Below are 17,130 nucleotides of genomic sequence, written 5' to 3'. Positions count from 1 at the left end.
CACCTATGTAGAAAACTCTGTCACACAATATATTTTCAAGTAATTTTTACAAACAAAACAGTAAAATCCAAGCACTGGAAGCAATTAAAATGTAAAAGTGTAAATTCAATTAAATATGAACCAAAAACGGTAGAATTTTAAGCAATAAAATGTCTAAGACTGACTTTATTGTTCCTGAACTGGATACTCCTTCCTGGGCTGTAGTCGTCTTCCCTGCAGTGGAAGGAATTACTTACTAATGTAGAAATTTACAGGCAAGACTGATGGCTCTATGACAATTTTTCAGTATATCGTTATACTCCCATCAAATGATTAACTGTTAATGTTATTAGGGATGCACCGAAATTTCGGCCGCCGAAAATTTTCGGCCGAAAATGGCACTTTCGGTTTTCGGCCGAAAGAGAAAAAAGGCCGAAAATATGAGCCGAAAATATATACCTCCTCGCCCGCCCTCAGTGCTCAGATTTCAATCTGGATCGATGTAGCTCTTATCACAGCTGTTAGATAATTCCACAACGAGCTACCAAACAAAGGCCGATCATGTCAGCGGTGTGGAAATTCTTCAAAGTTTCTGATAAGGACATAAAATTTGCGATCTGCAGTGTTTATTCAGCAGAACTTTCAAGAGATATATATATATATATATATATATATATATATATATATATATATATATATACAGAATACAGCAAGAGATTCTACAGGAAAATGTCACAACTAGTGCAGCTACACCACAACTTGAGACGTATAGCTGAACTACGCCAGAAGCGACAATCTCCTTGACTACGGGCGCATAAACAAACACCGATTTCCTTTACTTGCGCGGATTGCAAGTAAAGATATTTATCTGCCCAAGCACCAGCACAGAGAGTGAGAGTGTTCAGTGCAGCATCTCATGTTCTTGATGAGCTTTCAGACAGGAGAGACTGTCAGAAAGTTTAGCAACTTTTGTTCTTGAAGAGAAACCTGTCACTTGTACTTAAAGGGGTCATGACATGAGAAACCAAATTTGCCTTGATCTTTTGGTATATAAGAGGTCTTTGTATCATTAAAACGTCCTGCAAGTTTAATATTTTAAGACGTCCTCCCCATTCTAAACAAATCATTTATTTAATCAAGCTCAAAATACAGCTCGTTCTGGATTCATGGTTAGAAGTGACGTGACGGTTAGAAGTGACGTACCAGCGTTTGCATATGACCGCCTCCAGCACAAGATAACTACGCTTTAAGCGCCAAGACAACTACGCTCATTTCAGTATCGCCGTCGCCTCACAAGTGTTCAGTCGATGGACAGCGAGCTCTGACAGAGACTACTTGTGCACAGGAAAATTACGATGCCACACAGATGTGCTGTTCCTGGCTGTGGTCAAACAAAATCTCTGAATAAGCTGCCGAAAGATTCAGACGCCAGGGAAAAATGGATGCAGTTTATTTTTTGCGGACGTCCCAGTCACGGCAGTGTTAACTTAAGCGTTTGTTCTGTACATTTTAAGGATGACTGTTTTGAGAACAAATCTCAATATGATGCTGGCTTTGCCAGAAAACTGTTGCTCAAAGATAAGTCCGTGCCGACTATTCTGGGAACAACGACGACGCAAACTGTAAGTAATCTATTTTAAACTTTAAACTACTTTTTAAAGCGCAATTTCATTCATTATGAATAATCACAGTGTTTTTACTTAGTTTACTTGCATATTGTTCTGGCTGGGGGCGTCAATAATTGATACATAGGCACTGACGTTAGCCAATCATAACAGTGGGCGTTAACACTGAAGTCTTAAATGGAAAACGCCCCCAAAACAGACTGTTTGAATCAGAGGATGAGAAACAGGGTGGGAAAAGGTCATAAATCACTAGATTTTAAAAGTTTTTCTTAAAAAAAAATATATTAATACTATAATTGCACCTAAGGGAACATAATAATACAATAAAAAAACCCATGTCATGACCCCTTTAAATAGAAAGCGGTCCAATTTGATGTGTATAGCAATTACATTACACTTGTTCTTCACTTGAGGATACATCTGTCGTTTACAGTTGAGGTTGGATTTAGTTCAATTACTGCTGTTTTGCACTGTTGTTTTGCACAATCATTTTCACTTAAAGTGTACATACGTTTACATAAACAGAATAGAGCACTGATCTATATATATAATTATATATTGTAGTTATATATAGATCAGTGGAATAGAGGCCCTCTGCCATTCTGTGTTCTGCCTGTTGTTTTAATAAAAATTACTGTTGCAGATTTAAACTTTTTGAAAGATGCTAGCTAAGTTCATTACTTGACTGTTGTTGTGCATATAATAGTTTTCTAAAACTTTACATTATTTGGATAATTGTTAATAAAATCTGTAAAATTTGATTTTTACAGAACTGAAAGAAGAATAATATTGAATATAGTTTTAATATATTTTTTGTCCAATTTTGTTGTGCTACTTTCAATAAAAGTGTGATTTATTTTATTGGTTTGTAGTTTTTCAATTCAGATTAATTAAATTCATGAAATTAATGAAAAAGTATAAAATTAATACAATTATACACAACATTTTTTTTTTTTTTAAATAGGTAAAAATTTCGGTTTCGGTTTTCGGCCAAGCGCATCCTGGATTTTCGGTTTCGGCCCAGAATTTTCATTTCGGTGCATCCCTAAATGTTATGGAGGTTATAATCAGGTCGGGTTCTCTGTTTGCGTGATAACAAAAACTAGAAAACGTTGGAACGTGTTGGAAATAATGCAAAGACAGACTATTGTTTCTACTGCTGAAAAAAGATTCCGCTCAAAATTACTGTATTGCGATTCACAGGAAACACATTTTTACTGAAGAATTCACCCACCAAAGAATTTTGACCATGATGCTTTGCAAATCTACAGCAACATGCTTTATACAGGTTCTGCAGTAAGCATTTGTTCATTATACAGTAATAATGCTGTGAAAACTACAGAAATTTGTTACATGGTGATGAGTCATTAAATGTGCCACTTTTACAGAGCCAAATAATATCTCAACTTCAGATGTGTATCTCACCAGTTTGGCATATTACTGTTACATTGTACCTCACCAACTACAAGAACTAATTCGTATTTCATATTGTATTTATCTTTGTATTTCTATACAAACTGATGACTAATCTGTTATGACTGATTGCATAACCATGTACATAATAGGAAACGTACTTTATGTCTTACATTATCTAACAGCTTATGTTCCCGGCAAATGCACAATTCCAATATGAAAAAGTACATTTCTCACTGGATATGCAGTGAGATCACTATGCGAGTAATTAACAACATTAATGTGTCCATGCGGGCATGTTGAGTAGGAGCATGCCAGTGGGAGGAAGTGCATGCTTAATTTGACAGTGAACAGAAACAGCATGAGAATGTGAAGACAGACAGCAGAGCATCTCTTTGAGAGGTCCACTGTCAGTGATTCACCCTACAAACAGGCTTTCGTTATAAACATGCCCCTCTCCTAGACGCATTTCAAAGGAAAAGTGAACAAGTCGCAGCATGTTTACAATTCAGAGGTGTGTGCTTCCAAACTGCCATGCTGGAAGTGAGTGTTAAAGGTGAAGTATTTCTGTGGCACTAGAACAAATGAAATAGTTGAAATAATATTTTTTTCCAAATAGGTTATTCAAGGGCTCATACTGCCCCCTTGCTTGGCTTTTCTGTAACATTTAGCAAATAAACTCATGCTACTGTGTTTTTAGCTAATTAACCTAGCTAGTCTTATCTGTTGAAAAGGAACTCTGCAAGTTCAGAGTCTGTAAAGAATCCCAACAGTTGTCTTAAAATCCTCTACCTACGTGATGCTGTTTCACTACATTCGCCGTCTCTCTCTGTACTTCAGATTCTGATTTTGTCTCAATAAAAACAAACTAACCTTTTGCCATTGGTTGAGCTAGAAGTTGACATGTCAGACCTCTCAAACCAAAAGTCGGTTTGACATAGCTGTGGTACCACTGTGTTTAGTCTCCTCTGGGAGTATAGTTAAACTGGGATTGGAGAAAGTATTTTAACATACTTGTTAATAGTTTAACTGTGCAAATACAGACATACTACAGTGCTTTGAACTACAAAATAGCAAAAGAACACAGATGACAGAATTATCAATATAAAGGGTAAGCATTACATTATGTAAAATCATATTAGTATGCTAAGGGAATATTTTTAGGATAATTGTTTAAAAATATATATTACGCTAGTTTCAGGACACATCTTTGATCAATTTCCATGTATTAGAAAAGCTTTGATGTCAGCCACAATAGCTGTACTGTAAATGGCTCAGTGGCTGAAATTAATTTATGCATTTTAGGGCTATCTTTTATCTATTTAAATTATTTTGCGATAAAGGTGGTTTAGAAAAGACATGTTTTTATTAAATTGAGATGAACAGAATGGGAAATTTTTATATGGCTAATTCATATGTGTACAACTCTTTTTTAATTTTTAAACTCCAACAAGAAATACACATTCATTTGTTTTGTTTTTATAATTTAATATTGATGTGTTGTTGCTCATGGGCATATCTAAGCAGAGGGCAACAAAAGCTCTATTTAAAATGGAAGTTGAAGCATCACGTGCTGTGGTCTAATTAAGTGGGTGTATTAGCATGAGAACAGAAGGCTGTACCATTCTCCATACTTTTCATATGCTCAGGTTAGCACATCACCTGATGAAGCGGGAGGTAAACATGGCCATGTGTACTTACACATGATAGAAACACTGTCCAAATGTCCATGAGATGGACCCAAAGGCTCTTGTTGTGTTGATTTGAATAAATGTCTAAAAAATGATTGCTAAGCCAGGCTTTCCAGTAACATACAAATCACACTCTTAAGATTGCATTAACGTAAAATGTACATTTGCCAATATTTATATGCTTTGATAATTTAAGCATTAGTTGTGCTGTCTATTTTCTGTTTTATAAAAAGATTATATTTGAAAATCTACCAATGTCTTAGTAAAAGAGTAAAATAATCTTCAGCATTGAAATTTTAACTGAACATGTTGGTATCATTGTAATATTTGCATGCTGAATTGTGGCTGGTCTTTCCTGCTTTGCATATAAATGTAACCATTTATAGCCACCTTTACATTGCACTAGTGATTCTGTAATACTTTCTATGAAGCCCATATTTATAATGCACTGTAAAGGCATTATATTGCATTCATAACATCTCATATAATATCTTATAACTTCTTACAAATAATTGTAACCACAATTATAATAAACTGTAATACATACATATTCATAGTTATACCTTAGAGTTAAATGCATTATAACATTTACATTTTATCTTTACAAGTTAAGCTTTACAAATGTATGTATGTATGTATTAGGTATGCTTTAAGTGACAAAAGCAATGTCTTACTAACATCCATAGGATATTTTTACATGATATTTACATTTATATTTAAAAAAATTGTCTAAAGATTTGCATCTTGAATGTGTTACTTTGTATTCTGTGAATTCTATAAATTACATTTATAAAAGCTTGACTTGTAATGTATATTACATTTTTATGTTATGGCTGTTTATAAGAAGACACTGTGTAACTTCAAGACCACATATAATGGGATAAAATTACATCAAGCCTTATGACTGTTTACACTATGCTGCTTTTGCATGACAGCACATTTACAATACCTAATATATACTGTATATTACATTACACCTTCTGAGGATAAAATTGAATGTTGATTGTGTTATAATGCATTATACTCTTTTAGGTATTACTATGAATAGGTTAAATATTATAATGTACTATAACATCATGGTTACTGTTGTAACCTCCGTTCCCCAAGGAAGGGAACGAGACGTTGTGTGGAATGAAGTGACACAAGTGGTCTTCCTGGGACGCCAAACGTACCCCTGAACCTGAGAAAAGGCCAATGTCAAGTTGGCAGACAGAATTTGCATGCCCCGCCTTGTGGTGCTCATTTTATGAGTGCCCCGACATTGTGTCGAATGAATTGACAGAAGGGGTACTATCTAAAAACGCCACGCACTGACCGTGTTACGTGAATTGTCGAGACAGGTGCAAGCAGGCTACTGCGTGATAGAGGCAACTGTCGGCTGCACGTAGCCCTCCCCAACGCCCCCAAAGAGATGTCACATACAGACCTTAGGTTCCCCGCACCCCTGAGGGGGGGAACAGGCGCTACATGACTAGCATGGGAGCAAGCCCTGCAGCCGCAGCCTTTTCTCTCACTATGTCTCTCACATAGGACTTGAAGCAGCTGGGGCTATCTTAAAGCTATGAAACGTGTAGGGGAAGGCGGTCTTTCCCGGTCCCATTCTTTCGGGGGGAAAGAGAACATCCAGGGAGCGACGCTTAGTGGCTAACCTGGGATAGAAGGCGCACTGGAGAGACTGACTCTACCCTGATTGTAAAATCTGGCAATGGTATTGGGTGTTGCCCAGCCCACTGCTCTGCAGATGTCTGCTAAGGAGGTGCCATGGGCCAGAGGATGCCACAATTCATGTAGGGTGTGCTCGAACCCGCAAGGGGACAGGAACGGCCTGGGTGTGATAAGATAAGAAAATAGCATCAACAATCCAGTGAGCTAACCTCTGTTTGGAGACGCGTTCCCTTTCCGCCGTTTTCCGAAGCAGACAAAGGGTTGCTCAGAACATCTAGAGCCCTGCGTGTGGTCCAAATAGATACGCAAAGCATGTACCGGACACAGCAACGAGAAGCCTGGGTCTTCCTCCTCCCAGGGCAGCTTGCTTGCAGATTCACGACCTGGTCCCTGAAGGGGGTCATAGGAACCTTGGGCACGTATCCCGGTCACGGCCTCAGGATAACTTGAGAATGTGCCGCACCGAACTCCAGGCAGGTGTCGCTGACAGAGAACGCATGCAGGTCCCCAACCCTCTTGATGGAGGCTAACTCGATCAGGAGGGCCGTCTTCAGGGAGAGGGCCTTGAGCTCAACTGAATCAAGCGGCTCGAAGGGGGATCTCTGAAGGCCCGAGAGGACCACAGAGAGATTCCAGGAGGGGAACAGGCTAGGCCGGGGAGGATTCAGTCTCCGGGCGCCTTTCAGGAACCTGATAATCAAGTCGTGCTTACCTAGGGCCTTGCCATCTACTGCGTCTTGGTGGGCTGCGATAGTAGCTACATACACCTTCAAGGTGGAGGGGGACAGCCTCCCCTCCAGCCTCTCCTGCTGGAATGAAAGCACTGACCGAACTGCGCACCTCTGCAGGTCTTCAGTTCGAGAAGAACACCAATTTGCGAACAAGCGGCACTTTAGGGTGTAAAATTGCCTGGTGGAGGGAGCTCTGTCTTGGTTGATCATGTCTAAGACTACAGGTGGTAGATCCACTAGATCTTCTTCATCCCATCCAGGAGCCAGACATGGAGGTTCCAGAGGTCTGGGTGCGGGTGCCAGAGGGTGCCCCATCCCTGAGAAAGAAGGTCCTTCCTCAGGGGAATTTTCCAGGGTGGTGCCATCGCGAGGAGTGTAAGATCCGAGAACCAGGCATGGGTGGGCCAGTAAGGGGCCACCAGGATGACCTGTTCCTCGTCCTCCCTAATCTTGCACAGCACCGGTGCAAGAAGGCACACTAGGTGAAATGCGTACTTGCGCAGCCCCCAGGGCCAGCCATGTGCCAGTGTCACGGTGCTGTCTGAACGGATCAAGACTTAGTTGCCCCGGATTAGTGGGATAAACCTCCGTAGGGCAAGAGATACAGCCAACAACTCTAGTCAGTTGATGTGCAAGATGTCTGTCCAAGGGTTAAAAGTCTGACAACAAGAAAGGGTGATTGTCACACGGTATGTGCCTTGGCGCCATGCCCATCTCGGGACTCGAGATGGGCATCGAACCGCTGTGCCGGGCTCGAAGAGAGCGAGGCACCTGAGGACTGACTGAGCGCACTCGTTAGTGAGATAAACTCCATGCCGAGAAAAGAGATGCTCTGAACCAGGACGAGCTTGCTCTTTTCCCAGTTGACCTGAAGCCCTAGACGGCTGAGGTGCCTGGTCCCTGTTAGCGTACTGTAACTCTCTCGAGCCAGAATAAGCCAGCCATCGAGGTAGTTGAGTATGCAGATGCCCACTTCCCTTAGCGGGGCAAGAGCCTCTGCGATCTTCTTGAAGATGCAAGGGGACAGGGACAGGCCGAAGGAGAGGACCATGTACTGATATGCCTGGCCGTCGAATGCAAACCGCAAGAAGAACTCGCAGGTCCAAGATTGGTCGCAACCCGCCGTTTTTTTGGGTACGATGAAGTAAGGGTAGTAGAAACCCTTCTCCATCTCAGCTGGAGGGACGGGCGCTATCGCATCCTTGAGGAGCAGGGTCATGATCTCTGCTCGTAAGACGCTGGCTTTATCACCGCGCATGGAAGTGGAGTGAACACCGCTGAAACGAGGCGGGAGCCGGGCGAACTGAATCGCATAACCGAGTCGGATGGTCCTGGCCAGCCAGCTCTACGGATTGGGAAGTGAAAGCCACGCATCCAAACTCCGCACAAGGGGCACTAACGGGACGATCGCTTTTGACGTACCGGGTGGGCTTCGCTGCGGGGGGGAGCAGGTAATAGCGTGTCGGGAGGCAGAAGAGCGCCCCGAGACTTGGGTGCTGAGAAAAGACTCAAAGCACTTGCCTTGCTCCGTGCACCCAGCAGGGGGAGGGTTAGAGACTGAGGAAGAGGTCCTAGAGAGGCGTCTTTGGAACTCGTCAGCACTGGACTGCCGGAGCTGAGCAGTTGTGGGGCCGGAGGCGAGGGAACTGCATCCGGGGAGCCGGGACTGTAGTGTTTTGGGGCCTGAGTGCCGTGAGAACTGCGCACACCGGCTGCATGACCCAGGGAGTGAGGTAATTGCTCTTTATCGAGAATGTGGGTGCCGCAGCCCGAAGGCGGTGTGGCACATGAAACAAAGATTTTGGAGTGGTCTTGGTACCAGCTCCGGAGCGAACGTCTGAGTGCCTAGGTCGCCCGTCTCAGGAGTGCTTTGGAGCTTTCCTGGTCCTGGAAGTGGTCCCGGAGACGGGGGGCATACGCCGCCTGTTAGGTGCTCGACGCTGGGGCTGAGAGCTGGGCCCGGGTTGAGGCGGAGCTACCCGTTGTTTAGCCGCAGGGGGACGCCATCGGCGAGCAGGCGGGGCGCGGTGGTTTGGTGGCGCGGCGGCAAGATGTGCCATCTGCTTCTTCACTGCCGAAAACTGCTGGACGAAGTCGTCGACGGTGTTGCCGAAGAGGCCAAGCTGGGAGACATAAAGTTTAAATGGACCAGATCCTATTCCTCAATTCCGTTTAGGCACAAATGGTATTTTCCTAATGTACAATATATTAAATGTTTTCAAATCAATCCATTCGCATCTTTAAGTCACTTTTTCAAGATATTGGTCATTCTTAATATGAAGGTCAGGAGGAAGGCCCTTAATTGTCTTCACTCATAAAATGAGCACCATAAGGCCAGACTAAAGCAGTTCACAGTTTGAGCAAGAACCCTACAACTACTGCAGGAGTAAGATCCACTTGACTTTATTATACTTTGTCTTTATTAGACATAAGCAGTTGCTTTCCCTGCTGTGGGTGCCCAGATCACAGTCAAACTGACGCAAATGCCTGATACACAGTTGATTAGTCAGACATCCAATACCAAGTGTTAGTTCCGAACAAATTAAAGCAAGCAGGTGTTACAGCTCTAACATTGCAGAGGGTAGAATTACAGCAACGTTTTCCTCTCAGAAACATGTGTTATGTACTTAATACATTGACTCAACACTCAATTTGAGGTTTTAGGCTCTGGCTGGGTTTAATGAAGCAATAAGCAGAAAGTTAGTAGCACGCAAGAAGTGCTAAATCTCTACGGCATGTTCCCCAAAAGCATCTTTGTTGTTGTCATGACAGTCGCAGCATGATTCCAGGCTGCACACAAGATTCAATGGTAACAGGTTTTACAGTATGAAGCCCATTATTATAATGTACTGTAAAGGCATTATAAATGCATTATTATAAGTACAGTTATTATAATTGTAACAACAGTTCCCCTTCTGTCACTCACTCCTGGTCAACATAGTTATGGCAACATTGCGGTCGCGGCTTTCTTTTCTCACGAGAGAAAGCCACTTCAGCCACCCCCACGTCGTTCCTTCTTCCCACGGGAAGTGATGACGTCATTCTACAGGCTCTGAAGGGGAGTACTGGGTGGTCCCACGTTCTCGGGACACAAGTGGATCGCAACCGCTTTGTCCAACTGGGGGACCTCCGTGTACCTGTGACCGCCCCGCCATCCAGGGTAGTGAGAGGGGGCGAGCGGAGGGGTCGGTTCCGGGCAGTAAAAGGTGCCCTCCACGACTGTGTCAGCTCGTCATGCACTTCCGGAAGAACGGAACTGGGGGGGTGGGGGCGTGGCTATGAGCGGCGCCCTGACCCGAGTAACCGATCGAGTAGCCGTGATGGGGGGCGGAGGTTTCCAGTCCAGCCTCGCGCTCACGGCGGCCTGGGAAAGCATAGCGGACATCTGCACGTCAGCCTCAGACTGGGCATGCAGACCCGAAGTTCATCCTGAGCTCGGACGGAAGCAAGCAAGCATGCCGGGGGGTGGGTGGTTTGTGGGGATTTACCCGGCGTTATCCCCAAATCGCCTTCATCGCCAGCCAGGTCGTCCTCAATCCCGTGGGAAGAAGGAACGACGTGGGGGGTGGCTGAAGTGGCTGTCTCTCATGAGAAAAGAAAGCCGTGACCGCAACGTTGCCATGACTATGTTCTCGCACTGAGAACATAAACCATTCATAAAACGCTGCCTGCGTTCTGCCCAGGCACGCGAGGCAGCTTTAATGACTGTCAGAAGTGGAGAGAAATCAACCGCATCCAGGAACTACACAGAGGCGGGAAGACATCTTTAAAAAGACGCGTCCTGAAAAGGAAGTTCAACGCCTGCTGTGTATTGCTATTTTCTGAGTGGAAACTCAAAGTCTTTTAGAGGAAATAAACTCTTTTTAGGAGGAGAAACACTCTTTCAGGCAATGAAAGCACTGTCAAAGAGCCCAGGGGCATAGACTGCACAGCGTGCAGATAGAAAGAACGCCAGCTGGAAATGCGCCATAGATCCAACAGCAGTGCTTATCGCCAGTAGAGGTGAGTGAAACAGTGGTGAACTCAGATTACTGTTGCACAACCGTTCCTCTCTGAAGAAAAATTCTGACTAGCACTCGCTGCCCCGCTTCCCTTTATTCCCCGATTGGCCTTTCTCAGGTTCAGAGGTACGTTTGGCATCCCAGGAAGACCCCTTGTGTCATTTCATTCGACACAATGTCGAGTGAGTGACAGAAGGGGAACTGTTGTTACAATTATAATAACTGTACTTATAATTATGCCTTTACAGTGCATTATAATAATGAGCTTCATACTGTAAAACCTGTTACCATTGAATCCTGTGTGCAGCCTGGAATCATGCTGCGACTGTCATGACAACAACAAAGATGCTTTTGGGAAACATGCCATAGAGATTTAGCACTTCTTGCGTGCTACTAACTTTCTGCTTATTGCTTCATTAAACCCAGCCAGAGCCTAAAACCTTAAATTGAGCATTGAGTCAATGTATTAAGTACATAACAAATGTTTCTAAGAGGAAAACGTTGCTGTAATTCTACCCTCTGCAATGTTAGAGCTGTAACACCTGCTTGCTTTTATTTGTTCAGAACTAACACTTGGTATTGGATGTCTGACTAATCAACTGTGTATCAGGCATTTGCGTCAGTTTGACTATGATCTGGGCACCCACAGAAGGGAAAGCAACTGCTTATGTCTAATAGAGACAAAGTATAATGAAGTCAAGTGGATCTTACTCCTGCAGTAGCTGTAGGGTCCTTGCTCAAACTGTGAACTGCTTTAGTCTGGCCTTGTGGTGCTCATTTTATGAGTGAAGACAATTAAGGGCCTTCCTCCTGACCTTCATTTTAAGAATGATCAACATCTTGAAAAAGTGACTTAAAGATGCGATTAGATTGAATTGAAAACATTTAATATATTGTACATTAGGAAAATGCCATTTGTGCCTAAACGGAATTGAGAAATTGGATCTGGTCCATTTAACATTTATGTTGGCATATATTCTGAAGCTGTCTATGAATTTTATGATTTTTATTTTTCAAAAAGAAGGTCCTTTTATTTATTTGTTTATTAGTTTAGCCATAATAATGTGGGACATAGAACAAAATCTTTCTAATTCTAAACCTCTTTTCTTGTTAGCCCTTACCATATCAAAAACATTCTCCCATTATCTCTGAAGTTTCTTTTCTGTCATTTGATCAAACTGAATTTAAGACCTATTTTCCTGTTAGAAGTATGAGAACACTCAGTGAATGTAATGGCAGTGGCATATTTAGATGAATGAAGTGCTCCTCAGACATTGAGAGAGCCGGTTGTGTCAAGGCGGCTCTTGAAGCTTTCAAAAACAGGTGCTCCTAAAGTTTCCCTCGCTCTGATTTATAGATCCTCCAAAGTTAGCCTGGATAAAAACATGGAAAATACATCAGTTCAGTGCTTCCACTCAGTTGTGGATTTACAAAACATTTTTCTTGAGTGATGGTAAAGAGCTGTAAATATACTTAAAGGCATAGTTCACCCAAAAAAGGATTTTGTTACCATTTACTCACCCTTGTTTTGTGATTTTCCTCCTTCTGTGGAACACAGAAGTCACAATTCACTTTAATTTTATAGAAACAGGATGCAATGATTGTGAATGGTTAATGAGGTTAACATATTTTGTGTTCAAATAAAGAATTTGGATTTGGAACAACATGAGAGTGAGTAAATGATGATGGTATTTTCTCTTTAAATGATCCTTAAACAATGTAAAATACAAATTAACTGTAATGTAATGAAAACCCACAAAACAGCTGCAAGAAGTGTGCTTTAGCTAGTGCTTTATAATAAATCACATTGCGTATTCTTTCACTATAAAGGTCTGTTAACGCCAATCACATTTTCTGAGTCTGTCCTTGCTTTTCAATTGTGTTCTTATGAAAAAGGGCACTAGATGGATTTAATTATTGTGCCACGTCTCACTGTTTTATTTTCAGTGACTTGCACAGGAATTTTTTCCACATTTTTTTAGATGCCATGTCAAGTTAAACAGAACATCAATTGTTGAAAAATGCTTCATGAGACACCTGCGTTCTACTCTATTCTTGTCTAACTTTTTTAGTTTCTTGTAAACACCCTCTAAGGGCAAATGTATTCTCTTTTTCTTTTCTACAGCCCTGTGAGGGCAGCCGAATCTGGAAAATGCACATGGTGAAGGGTCAGGATGGACTGGGTATCCAGATCACTGGTGGACGTGGGTCCAAACGCTCTCCTCACGGCATCATTGTAGCCCACGTGGAGGAGGGAGGAGCCACACAGAGGTAAAAAACTTGCCTTGCAAAGGTTTTCATTTGCTGCTGTGGCAACAGTAGGTGCTCTGCTGACACTGGTCAATCAGCATCTCATGCATATGCAGTCGACAGGCAGTCTTGAGTGCCCTCGAAGATACTCATTAATCTTCAAAGCCATTGTGACATCCTCACACAGATTCATGGATAATATCCTGTCATGCTGCTGCATATATGATAATGACCAGTCTACAAGGTTTCAAATGCTTAAAGGGATAGTTCACTCAAAATGGTATATTTTGTTATCATTAATCATGTCATTCCAAACCTGCATGACTTTCTTTCTTCAGTGAAACTTAAGAGTTGTTAGGCTGAATGTTATTTAATGAAACCTCACTCACTATTCTCTTTCATTAGTTGTGTCCCAAAGATATACTATACACATTACACTTACAAAATATACTATGCACTCAGTCATGTAGTGTTTGGATTTTTGCACACAGACACACCTATAGTATGGTAAAAAATTAATAATTAAAGTGAATGGTGACTGAGGCTGTCAATTTCTACCTCCTTTTGTGTTTCACAGTATGTAAAACTCCTTTTGTGTTTCACAGTATGTACTCTTTGTACTTTGTTGACTTTGTGTCTACTGTTTATTTTAAACTGAGCATATTTCCGTACCGTGGTATAGAAGCAATTACTCTGCTTGGCTATAAGTAAGTGGGTACCTCCTTGTTGGATCCTTTAGCTACACTCTTTACTCATCACAGATTCAATCGCAATATAATTGTGATATGATGTGAATTGTCACATATGTATTGCGATATGCATTGTGAGGTGGTTTGCAATACTCAGACCTAGTTCGGTGTGGAAGAGCAGGTTAGGTCTTCACAAAGCCCAGATCCGAGCCCCATTGCACATCTTTTGGGATGAATTGCAATGACCTTTTGTGCCTGACCTCACTGATGTTCACTGGTGGAAAACATTCGCAGAAGAATGGAAATTGTTATAGCAACAAGAGGAGCAACTCCCTATTTTTGCCCAAAGTTTTTAAAATTAAATGCATAACAAACACATATTAGTGTGCTCTTTGAGTGTCAACACACATTTGACCATGTCGTGTACCTGTAACCGTACACATGTTATATATTCCTTCACTTTATACAAATACAGTAAAATACAAATAATAATAATAATAATAATATGGAGACTAATGTATGTCTCTCGGTACTGAAGAAATCTTTCCCTCTCAGTCCTTACTTGGCCCAGACTCTGTTTTTTAATCTGTAACATGTTAGGGAATTTGCTGACTTGCTTCCATTTGTTATTCATTAATGCACACTTTGGCAAAGTTTGGAGGAAGCACAAAATCTTCATGGTAATCAGCCAAAAGCTAAAATTAACCCTCCTTACCTCAGAACATTTGAATTGCACCCTCTAAGTGATATGTTAAGGTAAATTAATCCGTTCAGAGAAATGTTGTCTGTGTGGCTTTGCCTTGGGATTGTTTAACAGACTGTGAAAAAATTAGGAAATACAAATTCACGATCATACATTAAAGATCTTTTGGAAAATACTGTACATACACAGTGTTGTCCAGAACCCCCACAGTCAGAGTGGGCTATTTCTGGAACAGCACTTAGATTTATTGTTATGATTTAACAATAAAAAAAATTCTCCCACACAGTGTTTAATGGGGGCATTTTTGAGAAACTTATAGACATGAAGCATGTACCTTAGTCGAATTAGCTTTCCAAATCTTTCATTCTACTAAGTGAGGCACAAAGAGGGCAGGCAGATCAGGGCCATCACTGCAACATGATGTTGATAGTTCTGAAGCTTCCTGTTCTTATATAACAACTAACACTGAGATAAACTCGGATTCCTTTGTCTGCAAAGGAAGTCTTGAGGATTTTGACCAGCGAGAGGAATAATGCCTTAAGATTTTAAATCAAAATCTCTTCACTGCACACTTTTCATCAACTTGATCATAATGATGGATCAATTGAGTGTCCACGCTAGAATGACCCATAAAGTCTGTGCTTATTTGAAAATGAAAAAATAAATAAATAAATAAATAAATTGTGAAGTGACAGAGATGCCTTTGGGATTTTCATGGTTGTAGCTAAACTCTTATGTTGCGTTTTGATAAAAGTATGATGGAACTGGATCATTTGTTTTTTTGTTGATTTAAATCTCCAAGAGTATGTCATCCCTGCTTTCCTTCTGTTTCACAACACATGGGCCATCATGTTAAAAAATTAATTTTGAACAAATTCTGTAGCATTCTCATAGGTTCAAATACATATACAGTATTAGGTTTTATTCATCTGTCCTTTTAATTGCTGTTTCAATGCCCTGCAAAACAGTCTTACTGTGAATGATTGATCAGTGTATGTTATTACAAATAAAAATAATTTGTATTTCTAATCTTTTATTAAATGTTATAACTGGCTCCGCCTCTGAAACGACTTTCTTTTTCAGCTGATGTCACTAAGCCCTATTATTTTTTTAACCCCTCCAGCCAACCTGTCATATAGAGACCACTTTTCACTATTCCATAAATTCTCTATGGGATCCCGTCATTTTATCTTGCTGAATATTGTGTGTCGCTCTGAAATACATCACAATGCGGAAGAAAAATTGTTTGCTAATGTTGTTTCGTGTTGGCTTAAACATTTCACTTAATAGCTGAAAGGGTGTATAAAATAAAAAAATCCAGGGTGTCTGCACTAGTATTTTCTTTAGGAGGGTAAAACCTGATCATGCTGTCTGTGGTTCTTTTTTTATTTTAGAGATGGACGTCTGAAGGCAGGTGATGAGTTGCTGATGATTAACGGTCACTCACTTGTTGGCCTCTCACACCAGGAGGCCGTAGCTGTCCTCCGCTCTACTGCTGGACTGGTGCAGCTGGTGGTCGCCAGCAGGGTGAGTTTTAGTTCAAGGGAAGAGTCTTGAGTCAAAGCAAACACAAACATATACTGTAACAGTTTTAATTCCTTTATGATTTTGTCTTGAAAATGAAGCCCATACTATACATAGTCAATAACTGAGTATCATTAAAAGGAAGTGTCTTCACACAACAATTATGAACGGTTCTTCCTCCATTCATTGTAAGAGTTCTGCTCTATAAAATGTTAAAGCTAAAAGCTAAAAAATGTAAGAGGGAAACGTTGATGGGCTTGCTGCTCGGCTTTCTGAGATAAAGTTAAAAATACTCTCAGGCAGCTCAATAGCACACAACATGCTATCTCCAGCTGCTCTTCCTTCCTTTTCCAGGATGAATCTGAGGTGGACTTTCACAAGTACCCATCCACCAGCCTGCCCGACTTAGTGAGCACATGTTTGGATCCGGATGTCTCACCCTCCCCCAGGGAGGAGAAGGAGAGCATGGAGCCAGACGTGGAGGACGTGAGGGCCAGCAGCCTTTCATTGCCCACCCAGGACTTGGTACGTTCGCATGCTGCTTATCAGCCTGATTATCTGCCGCTTTCATCTTGTGCTGCCTCCACTGCCCTTACCATACACAGCTGGAGCTACAACAGGCTGTTTTCCTTTGTGTCTATGTTTGAAAGTTGGTTTTGAGTAATGGTGGCAGTATGATTAGATGGAATGAGTAATTTTATATCACAGAAGATATCTCAATATAGTTATTTTTTGCTGGGAATTCAGCCACCAAATGTTTTATATATTACATAACCATGTCTTAATATATATATTTTTCTTTTTCTGATAATCTTTGTTTTGTTTTATTTTAGTTTTTTGTTTTGCTTTGTTACTATAT

General features: G+C 41.4%; 1 protein-coding gene across 1 annotated transcript in view; it reads left to right on the top strand.

Annotated features, from left to right (window-relative positions):
- The window catches only part of pdzd2 (PDZ domain containing 2), a 98,907-nt gene that overhangs the window by 34,191 nt on the left and 47,586 nt on the right, over positions 1-17,130 (top strand). Inside the window, exons 3-5 of the mRNA XM_052125962.1 lie at positions 13,231-13,376; positions 16,142-16,274; positions 16,626-16,796. Coding sequence (XP_051981922.1) covers positions 13,231-13,376; positions 16,142-16,274; positions 16,626-16,796 — 450 coding nt within the window. The remainder of the gene's footprint in view (positions 1-13,230; positions 13,377-16,141; positions 16,275-16,625; positions 16,797-17,130) is intronic.

The sequence above is a fragment of the Xyrauchen texanus genome, chromosome 4 (genome assembly GCF_025860055.1).
Source record: "Xyrauchen texanus isolate HMW12.3.18 chromosome 4, RBS_HiC_50CHRs, whole genome shotgun sequence".
Classification (NCBI taxonomy): Eukaryota; Metazoa; Chordata; class Actinopteri; order Cypriniformes; family Catostomidae; genus Xyrauchen; species Xyrauchen texanus.
Note: the sequence above shows the minus strand (reverse complement) of the source record. Positions and strands in the feature narration are given on the sequence as shown.